This window comes from Mycteria americana, chromosome 4, assembly GCF_035582795.1.
Source record: "Mycteria americana isolate JAX WOST 10 ecotype Jacksonville Zoo and Gardens chromosome 4, USCA_MyAme_1.0, whole genome shotgun sequence".
NCBI classification, from domain to species: domain Eukaryota; kingdom Metazoa; phylum Chordata; class Aves; order Ciconiiformes; family Ciconiidae; genus Mycteria; species Mycteria americana.
Genome location: NC_134368.1, coordinates 14,582,666 through 14,600,258, shown reverse-complemented (window position 1 = coordinate 14,600,258; position 17,593 = coordinate 14,582,666). Strand labels below are relative to the sequence as shown.

General features: G+C 40.0%; 1 protein-coding gene across 1 annotated transcript in view; it reads right to left on the bottom strand.

Annotated features, from left to right (window-relative positions):
• The window catches only part of JAKMIP1 (janus kinase and microtubule interacting protein 1), a 71,067-nt gene that overhangs the window by 33,944 nt on the left and 19,530 nt on the right, over nucleotides 1-17,593 (bottom strand). The window contains exon 3 of the mRNA XM_075499725.1: nucleotides 7,833-8,327. Within this exon, the coding sequence (XP_075355840.1) occupies nucleotides 7,833-8,327 (495 nt within the window). The remainder of the gene's footprint in view (nucleotides 1-7,832; nucleotides 8,328-17,593) is intronic.

Below are 17,593 nucleotides of genomic sequence, written 5' to 3'. Positions count from 1 at the left end.
AAAATGTAGAAGGACTAAGTAATTCAGACTTAAGGAGTTTTTTGTCCAGGTGCCACACCATACATCTTTTCTGTGGGTTTTTAAAACTGTTCCATATTTTGTAAAGAGATATAAAAGTCAGATTTGTGACCTACCTACCATAATAGAGTCCTTAGAAAATACTAAAAATAAACACAAAATGCTGAGCCTGCACAATAAAAAGCTTTCATTAGTTCTGCTTAATTCAGGAAAAAACAAGCTCCTGGTGGAATGCTGCCCTGTTAGCTCCTGAGAGGACAAGCATAAATCTTCAGAGGATGGAAAGCAAAGTATTATTTGCAGTCCTGAAATGCTGAAGGTGGTGGAAGGGTCTTTGCAGGAGATTAGCTCAGTCTTGGAATGTAGCTGAAACACGCGTCTCAAACAGATGGCAAAATCCAGAGCAGCAGCCTACAATTTGATATCAGCAGCTGTGTGTGAAATACACGCGGGTTTAAGCGGCTGATAAGAAGCACGCTACAGCAGGCTCTACCCAACCATGCACGACTGCACACACTTGGATGATTCAAAACTCAGCTTTCCAGTCTCAAAATTCAAGATTTTCATCAGGAAACAAAATTCATGCATATGTGCCACTGCACAAGTGAAGTGAGAAAAGCCAGGCTCCATCCTTCTTCTCAGGGCAGCAGAGGATCACGGAGTCCTCCTGCCAACAGCCAGCTGTCCCTCTGCACCAGAGTCTGCAGAGACAAAAGGTCTCTGCACCACCCTCGCTGCTGAACGTAACCTAAAGATACGAATTTCACTGCCTTAAAATGGCAAAATCCTAGTAATGGGAATGCAGGAGAAAGTGAAGGTTATTAGAAAATAGTGGCCACCACTGCAAAGGATGTAATTTTGGGGTTTGGTGGAGTGTTAAACTTTTGCTCCTGCTATTTTTCAGGTTTTACTGAAAAATAATTGCTGAATCTCTCAGGAGACAAAAATTCTTTATTTAGTTATCTAAATTTTACACCTTAAAATTTGACAACAATTACAAATTTTAACAACTTTATCAACTGCCCAGATGAAGAAATGGAATGCACCATCCCCAAATTTGTTGATGATACCAAAGTTGGGGGAGCTGTTACTACACTAGAGGACAGGAGCACCATTCAGAGGGACTTTGACATGTTGGAGAAATGGGCCAAAAAAACCCTCATAAAGTTTGCCTAAGACACATATAATGTCCTGCCCCTAGGAGGTTTTAAATTCCTGCAACAGAAAAGGCTGGAAGCCAATTGAAGTTGGCAGTTCCGCAAGGAGGAAGAAAAGAAAAAAAAAAAAAGAAAAAAGAAAGAAAAAAGGAAAAACTTTGGTGTCCTGGAGGGCAAGTTGGATATGGGTCAGTAGTAAGAGCTTGCAACGATTCAAGTTGATACTGGGCCAAATCAGGAGCAGTGTAGCCAGAAGGATAGAGAAGCAATTTAGCCTTTTATTAAGCACTTGTGAAACCACACCAGGAGCAGCGCAGCCACTTTTGGGCTCCCCAGCACAAAAAAAGATATTGACAAACTGGCACAAGTGCTATAAACTGGAGGAAGGCCAGTAAGACCACTATGGGGCTGCAGTATATAGCATTCACGGAATGGGTGAGGGAGCCCGGCTTGCTCGGCCAGCCGAAGAGAAGATGGCGGGATGCATTACAATTGCCGATACCCATTCAGCTATCTAAAGGGGGATACAGGGATGAACAAGGCAGACGTTTCTCAAAGATGCACAGCAAAAGGAGAAGGGTAACAATCAAAGGTTACAGAAGAGGAAGAAGAAAGAAATTTCACAGTGATTAGGCATTGGGGCAGGTTGTCACAGAGACAGTGGATCTCCATCTTCAGAGATTTTCAAATTTGACTGGAGGAGGCCCAGAGCAACCTGACCCAACTTTCAAGGCAGCCCTGCTTCAAGCAGGACATTGGACTGGACGATCTCAAGAAGATCCTCACCATCTAAATTTTTCCATGATTGTATGATACTCCACATATGGAATGTCAATGCTAAGTAATACAGTAAAGACATACAGGCAGACAAACATAGTAAGAGCTGTGCAAGCTTAGAAAACACTAACTTGTGAAGGACTTGAGTTGAAATTTGCTTTTGTCCTGAACTGGAACAACCTAATTCTTAATTCTGAAAATATGTTCCTCCCAGTCTTTCAGAAGCTGTCGCTTAAATCATGAGATACAGTGATATACACAGACACAAAACTGAAATAATAGTATTTTTAAAAAATCACTATATAAATGGTACACAAACTTATTCCATAAGAGGGTTTTCCCTTGAACAGAAGTTTCAGTGAAATTGCTGTTGTGGTTTAACCCCAGTCAGCAACTGAGTACCATCCAGCCGCTCGCTCACCCTCCCCCCTCCCGGTGGGATGGGGGAGAGAATCTGAGGGGCACAAGTAAGAAAACTCATGGGATGAGATAAGAACAGCTCAATAATTGGAATAAAATAAAATAATAACAATAACAAGAAGAAGAAGAAGAAAAAGAGGAAGTAGAAGAAGAAGAAGTGATGAAAAGGAAAATAACAAGAGAGGGGGAGAGAGAGGAACAAAACCCAGGGAAAAACAAAAAAACAAGTGATGGTTGTGACAGCAGGTGGTGATGCAACCGCTCACCACCCGCTGACCAATGCCCAGCCCGTCCCCGAGCAGCGATTGCTGCCCCCCAGCCAACTCCCCCAGTTTCTATACTGACCATGATGTCATATGGTATGGAATAGCCCTTTGGGCAGTGGGGGTCAGCTGTCCTGGCTGTGCCCCCCCCCCCAGCTTCTTGTGCACCTGGCAGAGCATGGGGAGCTGAAAAGTCCTTGACCAGTGTAAGCACTGCTTAGCAACAACTAAAACATCAGTGTGTTATCAACATTATTCTCATACTAAATCCAAAACACAGCACTATACCAGCTACTAGGAAGAAAATTAACTCTATCCCAGCTGAAACCAGGACAATTGCCTTGATTTTTACCTTTAAAAACTGCTTCATCTATTACTTTGAATTATATTCTTCCAGGTACTGCACTACGTATATTTGGCAAACACCAAACAGAAGAAGGGTTTCACATTGGAAGGAGTTTTTAATTTATGCAACTAGATAATTTAGACTAAGGAGACTAAGAACACTTAAATAGTGCATCTGTCTTCATAAATCATGGCTGATCAGGAACTTCTGAAAATCACTCCTGAAAACAATTTATTGTACTTTGATTCTATTAACAGCAAAAGGATTTTTTTCCTTGCAAGTATGAATCTGCAGTAATGTCACACTACTCTTTAGACAATTTTTATTAGGTTATCTGAGAATACAATTGAAACCAGCAAATTTAATTCATCTGGTGTACTGTGTGCCCTCAAACATGGATCTGATTGTGCACCTAATAAGACCAGTGGAATCTTTTACCTTGATTTTGTGGTTAAGAAAACTGGGACTATTTTATATGAAAGTGAAATAAGTCTTTCAATTCATTTCAATCTAAGCTGTTTAGGAACATTTAGGAACATTTACATACATGTAAAGATTTTAACAATGTCAAATGGTATTTATCCATAAAATAGGTGAAAGGTTTGATCTTAAGGGCATTTCCAGTAGAGGAAATAATATTTATTAAAACCCGACACCACAAAATACAGGAAGCAAGTGTCATCTGTTTATTCCAAATTTAAATATTATGTTTCTATTAACAGTGTCTGACAAAATAAATGTTCAGCTTCCTTCTTATTCAAGAAATACTATAAATGAACAAATCAGTGGTGAAATAATTGCATGTACTTTTAATGATTGGTTTTTTGGATATATTTTCCAAGGCAAGCACTGTAAAGTGTCCATTGGTTTTATCTCTGCAAAAAGAGTATCTAGAGAAACGTGCCTTGCAAAGTAAGGGCCTTTTTAAAAACAGTGTCCAGGTAGTCTCAGAATACATGTAACCTCTAACTAATATGATATACTTAATATTCATGCCCTCCTTCACAGCTGTGCTAACAACAGAATAAGGTTGGTCTGTTGCCAAAACTCACCAACAATTTGAACATGCTTTTTCAGCAATTTCAGGCAAGAGAGAGAAACTTTACTTACCACTGAAAACTACCTTTAAACCTGATGTTAAAACCAAGTGAGTGGGTTACATGACAAGCTTAACTGAGGCCCAAGAAAAATTGGCTGAAATATACTGTTATTTTGTGTACTTTTTAATATTTAGATTAAAACATTAAATGCTCTTGTAGTACAGTTCTGCTCTTTAAGCTACTTCATCAACAAAACCTAAGAAACTCAACTGCTCTTCACCAATAATCAGGTTTGTATTAAATCTACCTCGTACGAGCTCAGACCTCAGAAGGAAACCAGACATACCGCTTACAAGGATGCCGTTAAAACAGAAGTCTGTTGATAGCGTTATTTAGGTATGTACATGCTTGCCTATACAGCCCTCAGCTGAATGTATGCTTCATGGCTGTTTATACTGAAGCTCCATGAATGAAAAAGTACAATTATGATTTTGTATATTCTTTTTTTGAAAAAAACCTGATCCATAAAAACAGGCTTTAACATTTTTCCTTCTTGCAGATTATTTTTCAGTTTGCTATTTCTGATTTCTTTTTCTTTTTTCTTATTTGCTGGTTTTTAATGTTATTTCTGTTTTTAAGTATCTGAATCTGTATCAGCATAGTTTTCATACTACATTGACAGAACAGTCCAACTGTTCAGACTCAACTATTCAGAAAATATTGGCTGAAAAAATTAAGTAATACTCTTTCTTGCTTTCTTATCTTATTCTCCAAGTTGCCTCTTTACTTTTAAAACAACTGTTTCATTTGCCTCTCCAGCTTGTTACTAGCTATTTTTACTTCCAGTTTCTTAGCTGCCAGCACATTGTGCCAATGCATACATACAGCAAGAACATATTTTCTTTTGAGGGGGAAAAAAAAAAGTCCATGTCCACAAGCATTCCTTAAATTAATGAAAACATTTCTATCTGTTCTATTAAGTCAATGACGGAACTGAAAAATTCCAATATAATTTCATGTACAGAGAAAAAGTGTGTTATATTTTTTTGCCAAATAGCTATTTTACTTTCCCTTCCCCGGTCAATCTTGTTTGTATTGAGGTTTATTGGGTATTTTTCATGGCTCAATTCAAAACTGTGAAGACAATCTCAAAACTGATTAATCACATTTCTAAAATACTGACATTTGTACAACACAAGCATGGCTGTTTATGCACACAGTGGAATTGTATCCATATGTTCATAGACAATGCATTTTGCTTTTTTCCTTTCTCACTATTTTTTTGATGGCAAGCCAAAAAAATGCAAGATTTTATTCAAATTAGTCACAGGTATTAAAATCAATGGTAAAAATATTGATTTTTTTTTCTGCAATATCTACATGAAATACATCTGCAAAACTAACTATGCAAAATAAATCAGCCAAGTCTGACAAGACAATCAGACACTGAACTACTCTATCTGAATTTGAATTACAGCATGGCCAGCCCCTTTAGGCCATTAATACCAAAGACACTGATTTCTTAATAGTGCCATAAAACACAACACACATACAAAAAAAGCACATTAACTGTAGCTCAGTTACAGATCTGTGCTAATATTAATAACACTGCCTGCCATATCCTTGCCATTTCATCCCACAAGGGTAGCAACTAAACCAAGTGAGTACCCCAAATCTGCAGCTAATACGGTTAATCTGAAATGGAAGGCAAGCATCCCTTCCACTAATTAAAATGGAAGGAGGAGGGGAGAAGGAAATATCCTGATGATCTGATTCTATAATCCCACTTGTTCTCCCAGAGGAAGAGAGCAGCATCTAGGAACCCTGCAGTATTTTTTACCTCGCCCCAGATTTAAAGAGTGCCCTATGCAATAACAACTGCCTAAATTGTTATGAATTCCTAGAAGAAACATGTCTCTCTCATAAAAACAAACCATACAATTTAATGAAAAAATTGAAATTCATTATCTAAAAGGAGTCGAGGCACTACAAGGCAACACCAAGCTCCCAATATTTTCCCTCTGTACTTCTTGCGGGGGGGGAGATATGAACATTTCCAGTGAAAGCCCACGAGACTGATGGCAGGCTTCCTCTGGGGCTGGGAATAGCAAACAAGAGTTATCTACACACTCTCCTGATACAGTCACCTTTTTAGATGTACTGAGTAACGGAGGCCCAGCAAGGCTCCAATTAAAATTCTGAATGACTCGACAGGATTTTTCTGTGCCAGACAGAAACCCCTGAGCGCCCTCCTTCATCACCTGCACACCGCAGCAGGCTGAAATCTTCTACTCTTGAAAGAGAAGAGTTAAGTGTTTCCTTTACAATACCACTCAAAGACATGGCATAGGTGTGTTTACTGGGGCAATTTGGGATGACAGAATTTGGGGTGCACCGCTATGTGCCTCACCTCACCATTTCTTGGTGAGGTAACCTTCTTTGAGAAGGTTACATTTATTTAGAAACTTTTCTCTAGAAAAAAACATGCCGCAATGTAGCAACCTTCTCTTCTCTTTAATACTTTTTAAAATTACCTGTACTTCATAGTCATGATTTTAAAATTCTATATTTATAATATGGAACAAAATATGAAAGAAACTATGCTTACAGAAACCTCACGTTGTCAGTCTTTGCAGTGGTCTTTATTTAATCAAGGAAATGATACCCTTGAGACCTGATTAACATCCAATTTATTTAAAGCATAAATATTAATTGCATTAGAAGCTTTCATTGTCTCAGACAGAAAATCACCACTATTAAACAGACATCACACGCTTGTAGCTTGCCCTCACCATAATTTTGCCTAAGCAATACAAAAAAATAAGAGGATACCTGTGTAAACACACACTGATAAAATATTTTTAAGGACACTGATATTTCACTCCATTTAAAATCTGTAGTTCTTGATATATGATAAATATTATGCTTATTATAATTTTAGATTTTATTTGCATAGCTATTGTACTGCTAGTTTAGGCAGACTAACAATCAGATACATACATACACATGGAAAATATGGTACCAAACAGAAGTGTTGTTTGATGATAAACTCTCTAAATGTACTACTGTGCACACCCCATCTTAGATTCTTTACATTTTACAAAGCTGAATAATTTGAAATATTTGGGGCACCCGCTGTCGGGAAATATTGCCTGGTTTTCAATTTTATACAAACTGCATAGTCTGCCATCTGTGCTGACCTCCTACGGTTTATGAAGCGTGAAAAAAGCCTGCTGTCCTAGGCCCTAACTTTTCCGCTGCAATAGAAAAAACACAGAAATTTTAAAAAATAAAAAAGGGCAACAATGCTTAAAATCCAATGACCTGGATAACGATGCAGAAGAAGCAAAGACATTGTCTTGTTTCAGCACAATTGGTTCCTCCAATATAAATATAAAAGCTCTCTGAAAAGTTAATTTTTCCATCTCACAAAGGTGTTCTTGCATTGCCAAATGAGCAATGCCTGACTGTTTTTGTCAACGGGACATTGTAAGGAAATATAGTTGAGCAAGTGGGAAAGGGAAGGTCTATTTCTTTGATCTGTTGAGGAAATTCATCCTGGAAAGTCTTGGTTCACTCATATTCCATTTGGTGGGACATAAAGCTTTGGATTGGGTTGGGCTAGCCATGGAGCCAAGGCTCATCTTTGCTGTAAGGAGGAGAAAGTAGCAGAAATAGTGGCCTACTGTAGCAACCAACACTGATGAAAGATGTCACTGTAAAAGAGTGGTTTGATATTTATGGACACATACAGCAATATGCTAATACCTGCTATAAACTGAAATAAGCACACATTACTTAATGAACTTACCAGCCTGCGGATCTCTCTCTCACATTCCCGCTTTATTCTATTAATCTCATCCTGATGGGACTGATAAGCCGTGCGCAGGTCAGCAGCCTTCATTTTATCTGCCTGCATAATGTTGTTCAAAGCTTCTTCAAGCTGCTTTTTGCCAGATTTCAGCTCCAATATCTCCTGTTGCAACTTCATCCGTTCACCATCGAATACCTTGCGAGCCTCCTCCTTTGCTTCACTCAGCAGCGCCGTCTTCACTTTGTCAGCTGCCCCGTCCCGCAGGACATTGACTGTTGACTGCAAACGCTGAATTTCACCATCTTTGATTTTCACCATTCTTGCTACTTCCTGCTCGTGCTGCCGGATCAGTAGCTCTCTGACACTCTGAAGTTCCTTCATTTTCTCCTCATGGAGCTTGGCTTTCAGTTCAGAAACATAGGCAGTGTGCTTGTGCTGCTCCTGCTCCCTTTCTTGCTTAACTTCTTGGATTTTCTCTCTCAATTTACCCACCTGGAACATCAATATAAAATATTGATTAACAAATGCCACCACAATTTTAGAAGTCTTCAAGGAAGCTTTTTCTAAAATATTATTAAAAACTCATCCTGAATATTCAAAAGCAAAGACTGCATTCCTGATGCTTCTCTTTCCAGCACACACTGGGAGAACCAGGGCCAGAAAAAGGCCACGGGTGTGTGCAGGAATCTGCTATGGAGATGTGCTATTGGCAACAAGTTCTCACCTTTTTAGGTAGTAAAATATAACCGAGCAGCATCCAACCTCGTTCTCTCCTTATCTCCTCCACCAACCATCCCAGACTACTCTCATCCATAAGCCCTCTACTGTGCCCTACAAGCAGATGGAAAACAAATCAAACAGAGAGAAAAGAGTTTCTGTTTACGCTGGGAAGGAAATGCTAGAAAACTTTCTAGCATTTGAAGGACCATATTTAATGGATGCTTATAGTGACTTAGATCTTCACATACATTCAATTAATTCATTCCCACAACATCCTTCTGTAGCGAAGCTGCACTATCACAGTTTTACAGATGGGATGCTCAGACGGGCATAGATTGATTTACCTAATTTACACACATACTGTCTTTAGGATTTGAGTCCCAAATTCCTACACCTGAATCCACTACCTGACCTAAGATACTTCCTGCTAATCAGATGAGAAAGGATCTTGCCTTGAAGGAAGAGAGAGAAGAGATCCTGTCAACAAAGGGGCATTCTTCTCAGTAGGAACATGCAGAATAAAAACTAAATTAAAGGGGCAGGGGGGAGAGAAAAAAAGACATTGATCTTTGATTTCTTAATTTCTTAGCAACTTTAATGGGAAAGTCCTTACTAGATAAGCCAAAAGAATTGGCCTTCTGAAAAATCAAGTCTACTCAAGGGGCCTCAGACAGGACACCCCAAAACTGAGGCTACTCACAGTCCCCAGACACTTCAGAAAATATAGGCCAGTGACTCCAAGGGTTGTGGGGGGAGTGGGGGAAAGGTCTTATAGCCTGTTATAGTAATACCCACTGTGATGAAACCTCATTATAAAATGATGTTCAGCAGGCTGCATGGAAAGCAATGGTTTTTCCAAGTGGGATTAGATATTAATTTAGAAGAAATTTAAAAAAAAAAAAAAAAAGAAAAAAAATGAGAAAGGCTTGCTTCTCCATTAGAGTATACCAGAAAGGCTATAATGTATTTCATCATGCGTAGTGTCAGTAACATTTCTACTATCCCTATCACAGCGGCTGCCAAATATGGGCTCTATACATGTACTTCTCATCTAAAGCAAAGTCAGAGGCAGAGATTTCAAAGACTTGTGTTTTAACCTTAAGTGGCAATACAATCATACATACCAAACAGTGCTTTGTGGCAAAAGGAGGCTACCGAGCAGCAGGATGTTAGTCACTATCACAGTATTCCAGGACTGCTTGCATCTATGCTATACAAAGCTGGGATCTGTAGTCATACAATGCATTTAACTTATGCTAAACTAAGCCAGAATCGCAACTTGCCTCAGATTAGTGCAGAAAGGATGGGAGATCTCTATTAATATTCAGACTACCATTTACTATGAAGTTATAATTAAAACAAATTATTTTTTGCATGGTTCTGGATTCTAGAGTCAAAACAAAAGTAAAAGGTTAATTAAAAGCAATAATACTAGTTCAGGAAAGGCCCGGAAACCTTCTTTATTTTGTCTATTGAAAGCAGTTGGATCCAAACAGGCACCTTTGTGTGTATGCTTTAGGAAAAACGGGACATCTTAACTCAAAAGCCTCAGATATAACTCATCCAAAATATCCAAGATTCATTTAGGAGTGACCATAAAATGAGGCCGAGATGTTACTCATCAAACCCACAGCACTGACAGTAGGATTTCCAGAGTCTGAACTTCACCTGAAGTCTTCTGACAGCATGGACAGCAGGCTTTCCCTGTGCAGAAGATGTTATGATCCTGTTTAAGCAACTCAAACTTACCCTAGATTTAAACAAAATAAAATAAAAATAAAAAGGAAACAGGCTGAATCAGGAGAGGGAGGGAAGGCATCTACATTGTCATGGAAGTAATCTTCTTTAGTAGATACACTGTGGACTAAACACCAGCTGAGATAGCACTATAATTACAGCTGTGGAAAAGGTAACAGCTCTGAATCAGACACCATCGAAAGCAGATTTTATTGCACAGATACTGTTACTCTACTCCAGGATGATTCAGGTAACATATCTTTATGAATATAGATTTTTTTAATTTTTTTTTTCCTCCCAAACTGGTAAGTCTGGCTATTGGAAATTATCTGCAGGAGATATCTATGTGTTATTTTTTCTGGTGGGAGGACATTTAGTTCCAAGCCTATAGTGGATAGCACTGATTTTCAGTGTTTGGATTAGGGTACCAAATTCCATAGGGGAGTCTCCTGTCCCTGCCTATAGCACAGGGGTTGGACTAGATGATCTTTAAAGGTCCCTTGCAACCCAAACCATTCTATAATTCTACAACAAAGCTAAACCACTTTCTCACCTATTTACGATCACAAGTGGATGAGTGTATCGGTAAATTTGCAAATGAACCCACACTTGTTATTCACTTAAATCTATCACTTATTTCTTTGCTGGTGAGCAAAGAAAATTGAAATGAAACTGAGAAATTAAACCCAGTAATGACAACACAGGAAAACAAACTGTATAACGGCATATATAGGCAAGGTTAATATACCTCCAGAAGTACAGTAATTTAAAATTTGCCATATTGTACATAAAGCATGCAATTGAAAGGCAATTTTCAACACAACACATTAATGAATGTGACTTCCTAAAAGCATTTTTAATATACGAGAAACAGATTCTGAAATTTTGGAGGAGTACTGAGTGACACAAAATGGCATACTTGCTCAATTGTTTTTGTCTTTCACTGAATCGAGGGAAGGTAACATCTATATGCATTGCTGCTGTCTGTGACAACCACTCAGAGTAACTCAATATTATCATATATCATCTAGTCATTTTACCCACAGAATTTCAGCAAGAGCAATGTAAACAAGAAGAATAAGAATCCTTCTAAAACCCCTGGATTTTTACACTGCATCTTAAATGCCTATCACTCCTCATGACCCAGTAAAAAAGATGCATCCTAATTCTCAAGATCTTTAAAAAGTCTTTTCTTGTTTCTTGTCAGACAAGACGGAAAGTTAGATCTGTCTGTTAGGTCTTCCCTGAAAGCCGTAAGCTGTCCTTCCCGCACTCCCTCCGTCCCTCTATCCCGCACGCTATGCAGATCTGTACACGTCTGGCTTCCAGAGCAACTGACTGACTGAAAATAGTAGTGTGGCATTTTCCCATATGCCTAAGTCTCAGTTTCAAAATTAACTTAAACTTTAAAGCAATTTGTCTTTTTTTAATTTCCCGCACTCTTTTTTTTTTTTTTTCAATGAAGAAAGCTGTTCTGTTCATAGGCAGAACATGAAGCATAACCAAGAAATGAAGCCAACAGGGAAACAAAGTCAGGCAGGATACCAGGGCACCAATAAAACAAGTATTTTCTGCCTTTCTAAATTAAATCTTTAATAATCAGTGCACATTGATAAAACATTGTTGCCAAAGTAGAAGCTAGCTTCTTGGAAAAATAATGCCAAACGTCATTGCTTCTTCCCTTTTTTATATCTGAACAGTGCCTGAAAGAAGGATTTTCTTTAAAACAATATGATTATGAAATCATAGAATATTTGCATCTGGTGTTGTTTTCTTTGACAAGGTACTTTGCACACTTGAGACAGAAATATAATAGTTCAGTTTTATGAACTGGAGTAAATGATACAATTTTAAAATTATGCATTTCCTAAAAGGCAATAACCTATTAACCCACATATGTTTCTCAATGCTACTGAAGCACTGCCCCAATAAAAATGTTAGGATAAGAACTTACTAAAAGGACTACCTCATTTTTTTTCTTTTGGATTTAAATGCAGACTTTTTTATTTGTGGCACAATAGTCAGTCACTTGGCGGGCAGGAGGAATACTCTCCACACAGCTTTTTGCCAGGAACTCAGGTTATGGTAGACAATTTATTGCCAACCGTGAAAAAGGTAGGTTACTAGGGGTGAGGCCAACAAGCAAAGATGCTACTGTTTATTTTAGAAATCAAATGCAATAGCAACTTCCTTCAACAACAACAAAAGAAGTCTGTATGCTTTGCTTTTTTCTAAAAAAAAAGTAAAATCTACTCCTATTTAAACACACTTATAGTGTAATCTAGTGTCTAGTCAACAGCATCCTTTCTATTAAAATTTCAGCGTGCACTGGATCACGCCATTAAAAATTATTCACTTAGGCAAGACTTCTGTGGACATAAGCAAAGAAAGATCACAGAATCCTAGAATGGTTTGGGATAAGGGTTTCCCCTATCAGGTTATCAAGTTTCCCCTATCAGGTATTTATACACATCAATAATGTCCTCCCAGGCCTTCTCTTCTCCAGCCTAAACAGTCCCAGATCACTCAGCCTTTCCTTGCACATTAGGTGCTCCAAGCCATTCACCATTTTCATAGGTCTTCACTGGATTTGACCCAGTCTGTCCATGCCTCTTTTGTACTGGGGATCCCAGCACTGGACACAGCACTGCAGGTGTGGCCTCACCAGTGCTGAGCAGAGGGGAAGCATCACCTCCCTCACCTGCTGGCAATGCTCCTCCTAATGCAGCCCAGGATACCGCGAGCCGCCTTTGCCACAGCGGCACATTGCTGGCTCATGTTCAAATACATTTTTTCATCTCTGCAAACACACACTGAGCGTTCATATGCTCTAGTTTAACTCCACAGGGATTCTACCATCACCAGAAAGATTCCCCAAAACCTTTTTACATTCAAAAGCAGGGTCACATAGCCCAATACAAACTGATATTTGAAAGAGAAAGAACGTATTCAGCAGTATATTTTACGTTTCTCTTAAAAATCTGAATTTACCTTGCTTTTTTAAATGAGAGAGATCATTTAACTATAAGTAAAAGGACAAGAAATTTAAAAAAATGGCAAGTTATCTATCATACTGTGCGACTAAATATGGCTTCACTGAACTGCAGCAACAGCTACAGCAATAGCTTGAAAAATTTCTTCCCTGCCACAGAGTAGAGCAATCCGAATGCCTCATTTCCGAAAATGTGTAGAAAAAACACTTTTTTTAAAATACAGATCTAATTTCCAGTGACATGAAAAGGGACAAAATAGCAAAGCCAGTAAAAGTAATAAATTGTCTCTTTCTTTCTCTTTTTGGTATGTCTCTGTACACATAAATCCAACAGTAACCAATGCAGCTTAAGCCTGCTCCAACCATGATCACCTGAAGAATTTTAACAAAATTTAATAGAAATATATTTTTCTGGGCCTGATGTTGAATATTCCTGAGCAAAGTGCTCTGAAACATCACTTCTCCAGGATAACACAAGGTTTCATTGCTCCATATTCAGAGCCAACTCAATTTACTTTAAATTAAACAAGGAAACATTGGTATTACCAGGTTGTAACCAGACATACCAAGTCAACTTGCCATATGCTTCTGAAATTGCAATTTGGCAGGTAAATCCTGCACAATTCTTCTTTTTCTCCTTCTCTTGTATTTTTCCAGGCAGCAAAGAAATACCTCCTTTGCGTACACACCCTCCACCCTGCAGCTGGCTAGAAAAGGAAAGTATTGTTGCCTTCCTAGCAATCTTCCTTCACCAGCAGCAGGGTCAGATACATGTTTAACTGAGTATCTGAAGACTACTGAGCTGTTGCTAGGCCACTAGCAACAGCTCTTCATGAAAAGGTTTTCATGGGAAAGGTTTTCATGGGAAAGCTCTTCATGAAAAGGTATTCTGCATCCACACCAATCACATTGAACCCGTAGGTGTCACCTCTAGTGAAGCAGGTTTGTTTGCCTGATCTTTTCCTGGTTAAAAGCTAAAAAGGGCTGATACTGAAATTGGAAAGGAATCAGCTTTGCAGTCTCCAGTCATATCGAAATCCACTGGGCAGGGGGGACAGGTCTAAAAGATTCATTCAGGAGATCTGTAGATCTAACTGGACCAACTTTAATATGTCTACACTGGTACGGCGACCAAGGATAAGAAGAAGTGCCAAGCAACCCTGAAAGCTGAGTCTCTGAAAGGCACTCCACACAATGCTACAGCAAGGAGCTGAGCAGAAACAGCAGCAATCACCATCCCCCCAAACACAAGCTCACACTTTGGTCTCCATATCAGAGACTACTCAGTCAGTCTTAGAGCACTGGATGACTTATAACTGCTGGACACCTGAAGCTCCTACTTCAGAGTGATATGGTATAGTGATATATCTTATAGCAGAAGCAAGAGAAAATTACTGTGCAACAGGCTAGTGTCAGAACAAAAAGGTAAAGGTGCTTGTGACCGGCTGCCAACTGGAGTAAACCCCATTCACCACCACTCTTTGGGCCCAGCCATCCAGCCAGTTCTTTACCCAGCGAAGAGTACACCCGTCCAAGCCATGAGCAGCCAGTTTCTCCAGGAGAATGCTGTGGGAAACCGTGTCAAAGGCTGTACTGAAGTCTAGATAGACAACATCCACAGCCTTTCCCTCATCTACTAGGCGGGTCACCGCCTAGTTGTCCAAGAATCCAGTTGATTCCAACCGGATTCTTGTTGATTCCGGTTGATTCCAGGTTGTCCAAGATTCCAGTTGTCCAAGAATCCGTCCAGTTTTACCTTGTTTGTGCTTTCAGGCAATCACTTCTCCGAATCTCCTTCTCCTCTAATAAGAGCTTAGAATTGGCAGAAGCAGCAGTCAGACATGACTCCAGCATATCAGACGTTGCTTCAATGGAACTTGTACTCGCTGCTCAGTTACGTGGTTTAACCCCAGCTGGCAACTAAGCACCACACAGCCGCTCACTCACTCACTGGGTGGGATGGGGGAAGAATTGGAAGGGTAAAAGTGAGAAAGAGACTCGTGGGTTGAGATAAAAACAGTTTAAAAATTAAAAAGAAATAATAACTTTTAAAAATTGTAAGGAAAAGAGGAAAAAAAAAACCCAAAGAGAAAGGAAAACAATGGACCAATGCCCAGTCAGTCCCCCAGCAGCGGCCTCCCCGCCAACCTCCACCCCAGCTTTATATGCTGAGCATGACCCCATAGGGTATGGAATATACCTGTGGTCAGTTGGGGTCAGCTGTCCCAGCCGTGTCCCCTCCCAGCTTCTTGTGCCCCCCCAGCCTCCTCGCTGGTGGGGTGGGGTGAGGAGCAGAAAAGGCCTTGACTCTGTGTAAGCACTGCTCAGCAGTAACGAAAACATCCCTGTATTATCAACACTGTTTTCAGCACAAATCCAAAACACAGCCTCATACAAGCTACTGTGAAGAAAATTAACTTTATACCAGCCAAAACCAGTATATTCAGTCACCATTTTTCCAGTCCATCCGCCTCTACTGCTTGCTTTGTTGATCTATGATCTTACTCATTGTTCCTTCTCCATAGCAAAAAGCCTCCTGTGTTCACCCTTTATTCTGTCCACTTTCATAAATATCCTCTTCTTGTATGCCCATTTCCAGCAACAAATAAATAAAAAAACTCTTTAAAAAGAATAAATAAAAAAATCAAGGCACCACATCTACTGTAATCTTTCTTGCCTCAAGCATTTTCCACAGCATTCTCCTGGAGAAACTGGCTGCTCATGGCTTGGACGGGTGTACTCTTCGCTGGGTAAAGAACTGGCTGGACGGCTGGGCCCAAAGAGTGGTGGTGAATGGAGTTTACTCCAGTTGGCGGCCGGTCACAAGCGGTGTTCCCCAGGGCTCGGTGTTGGGGCCAGTTCTGTTTAACATCTTTATCAATGATCTGGACGAAGGGATCGAGTGCACCCTCAGTAAGTTTGCAGATGACACCAAGTTGTGTGGGAGTGTTGATCTGCTGGAGGGTGGGAAGGCTCTGCAGAGGGACCTGGACAGGCTGGATCGATGGGCCGAGGTCAATTGTATGAGGTTCAACAAGGCCAAGTGCAAGGTCCTGCACTTGGGCCACAGCAACCCCATGCAACGCTACAGGCTTGGGGAAGAGTGGCTGGAAAGCTGCCAGGCAGAGAAGGACCTGGGGGTGTTGGTTGACAGCCGCCTGAATATGAGCCAGCAGTGTGCCCAGGCGGCCAAGAAAGCCAATGGCATCCTGGCTTGTATCAGCAATAGCGTGGCCAGCAGGACTAGGGAAGTGATTGTCCCCCTGTACTCAGCACTGGTGAGGCCGCACCTCGAATCCTGTGTTCAGTTTTGGGCCTCCCACTACAAGAGGGATATTGAGGTGCTGGAGCGTGTCCAGAGAAGGGCAACGAAGCTGGTGAAGGGTCTGGAGCACAAGTCTGATGAAGACCAGCTGAGGGAGCTGGGGTTGTTTAGCCTGGAGAAAAGGAGGCTGAGGGAAGACCTTATCGCTCTCTTCAACTACCTGAAAGGAGGTTGTAGAGAGGTGGGGGTCGGTCTCTTCTTCCAAGTAACAAGTGATAGGACAAGAGGAAATGGCCTCAAGTTGCGCCAGGGGAGGTTTAGACTGGATATTAGGAAATTTTTCTTCACTGAAAGGGTTATCAAGCATTGGAACAGGCTGCCCAGGGAAGTGGTTGAGTTGCCATCCCTGGAGGTATTTAAAGGACGTTTGGATGAGGTGCTTAGAGACATGGTGTAGTGGTGGTCTTGGTAGTGTTAGGTTTACGGTTGGACTCAATGATCTTAAAGGTCTTTTCCAAGCTGTGCGATTCTGTGATTCTGTGTGATTTCCACTTCTTTTAACATAAACTCTCAAGATTACATAACAATATCAAAGGATCACAGAAAATGTGTTTCTGCTCGTACTTGAATATATGAAACTTTTCTCTTTTCCCTGTGCTATATTTGGATCCCCTAGAAACTTCTGAAGACTCCAGTGATTGTCCTTTTATTCCAGATTTAAATAGTTTAGATACATAATTTCATAAGATACGTTAATTTTAAAGGCCCTACTACAGTTCTGAGTAGAATTTTCCTGTAGATCACATGGTAACATCAGACTTTTTTGGATGTCTTTCACTCTGTTTTCTGTCAGCCTCTTCCAACATGATACCATGTAAAAGGTTTAATTATCATACTTTCTTGTTAATTCTTCCAAATTAAGGATAGTCATTGCTTAATGTCTGTCTATTGATGTCTCACTCCTCTCCAATATCTGTTTTACCTGGGTTAGAAATCACATTATCATGTCTAGCATATTCACTCATTTAATAATTTTGAATTCTG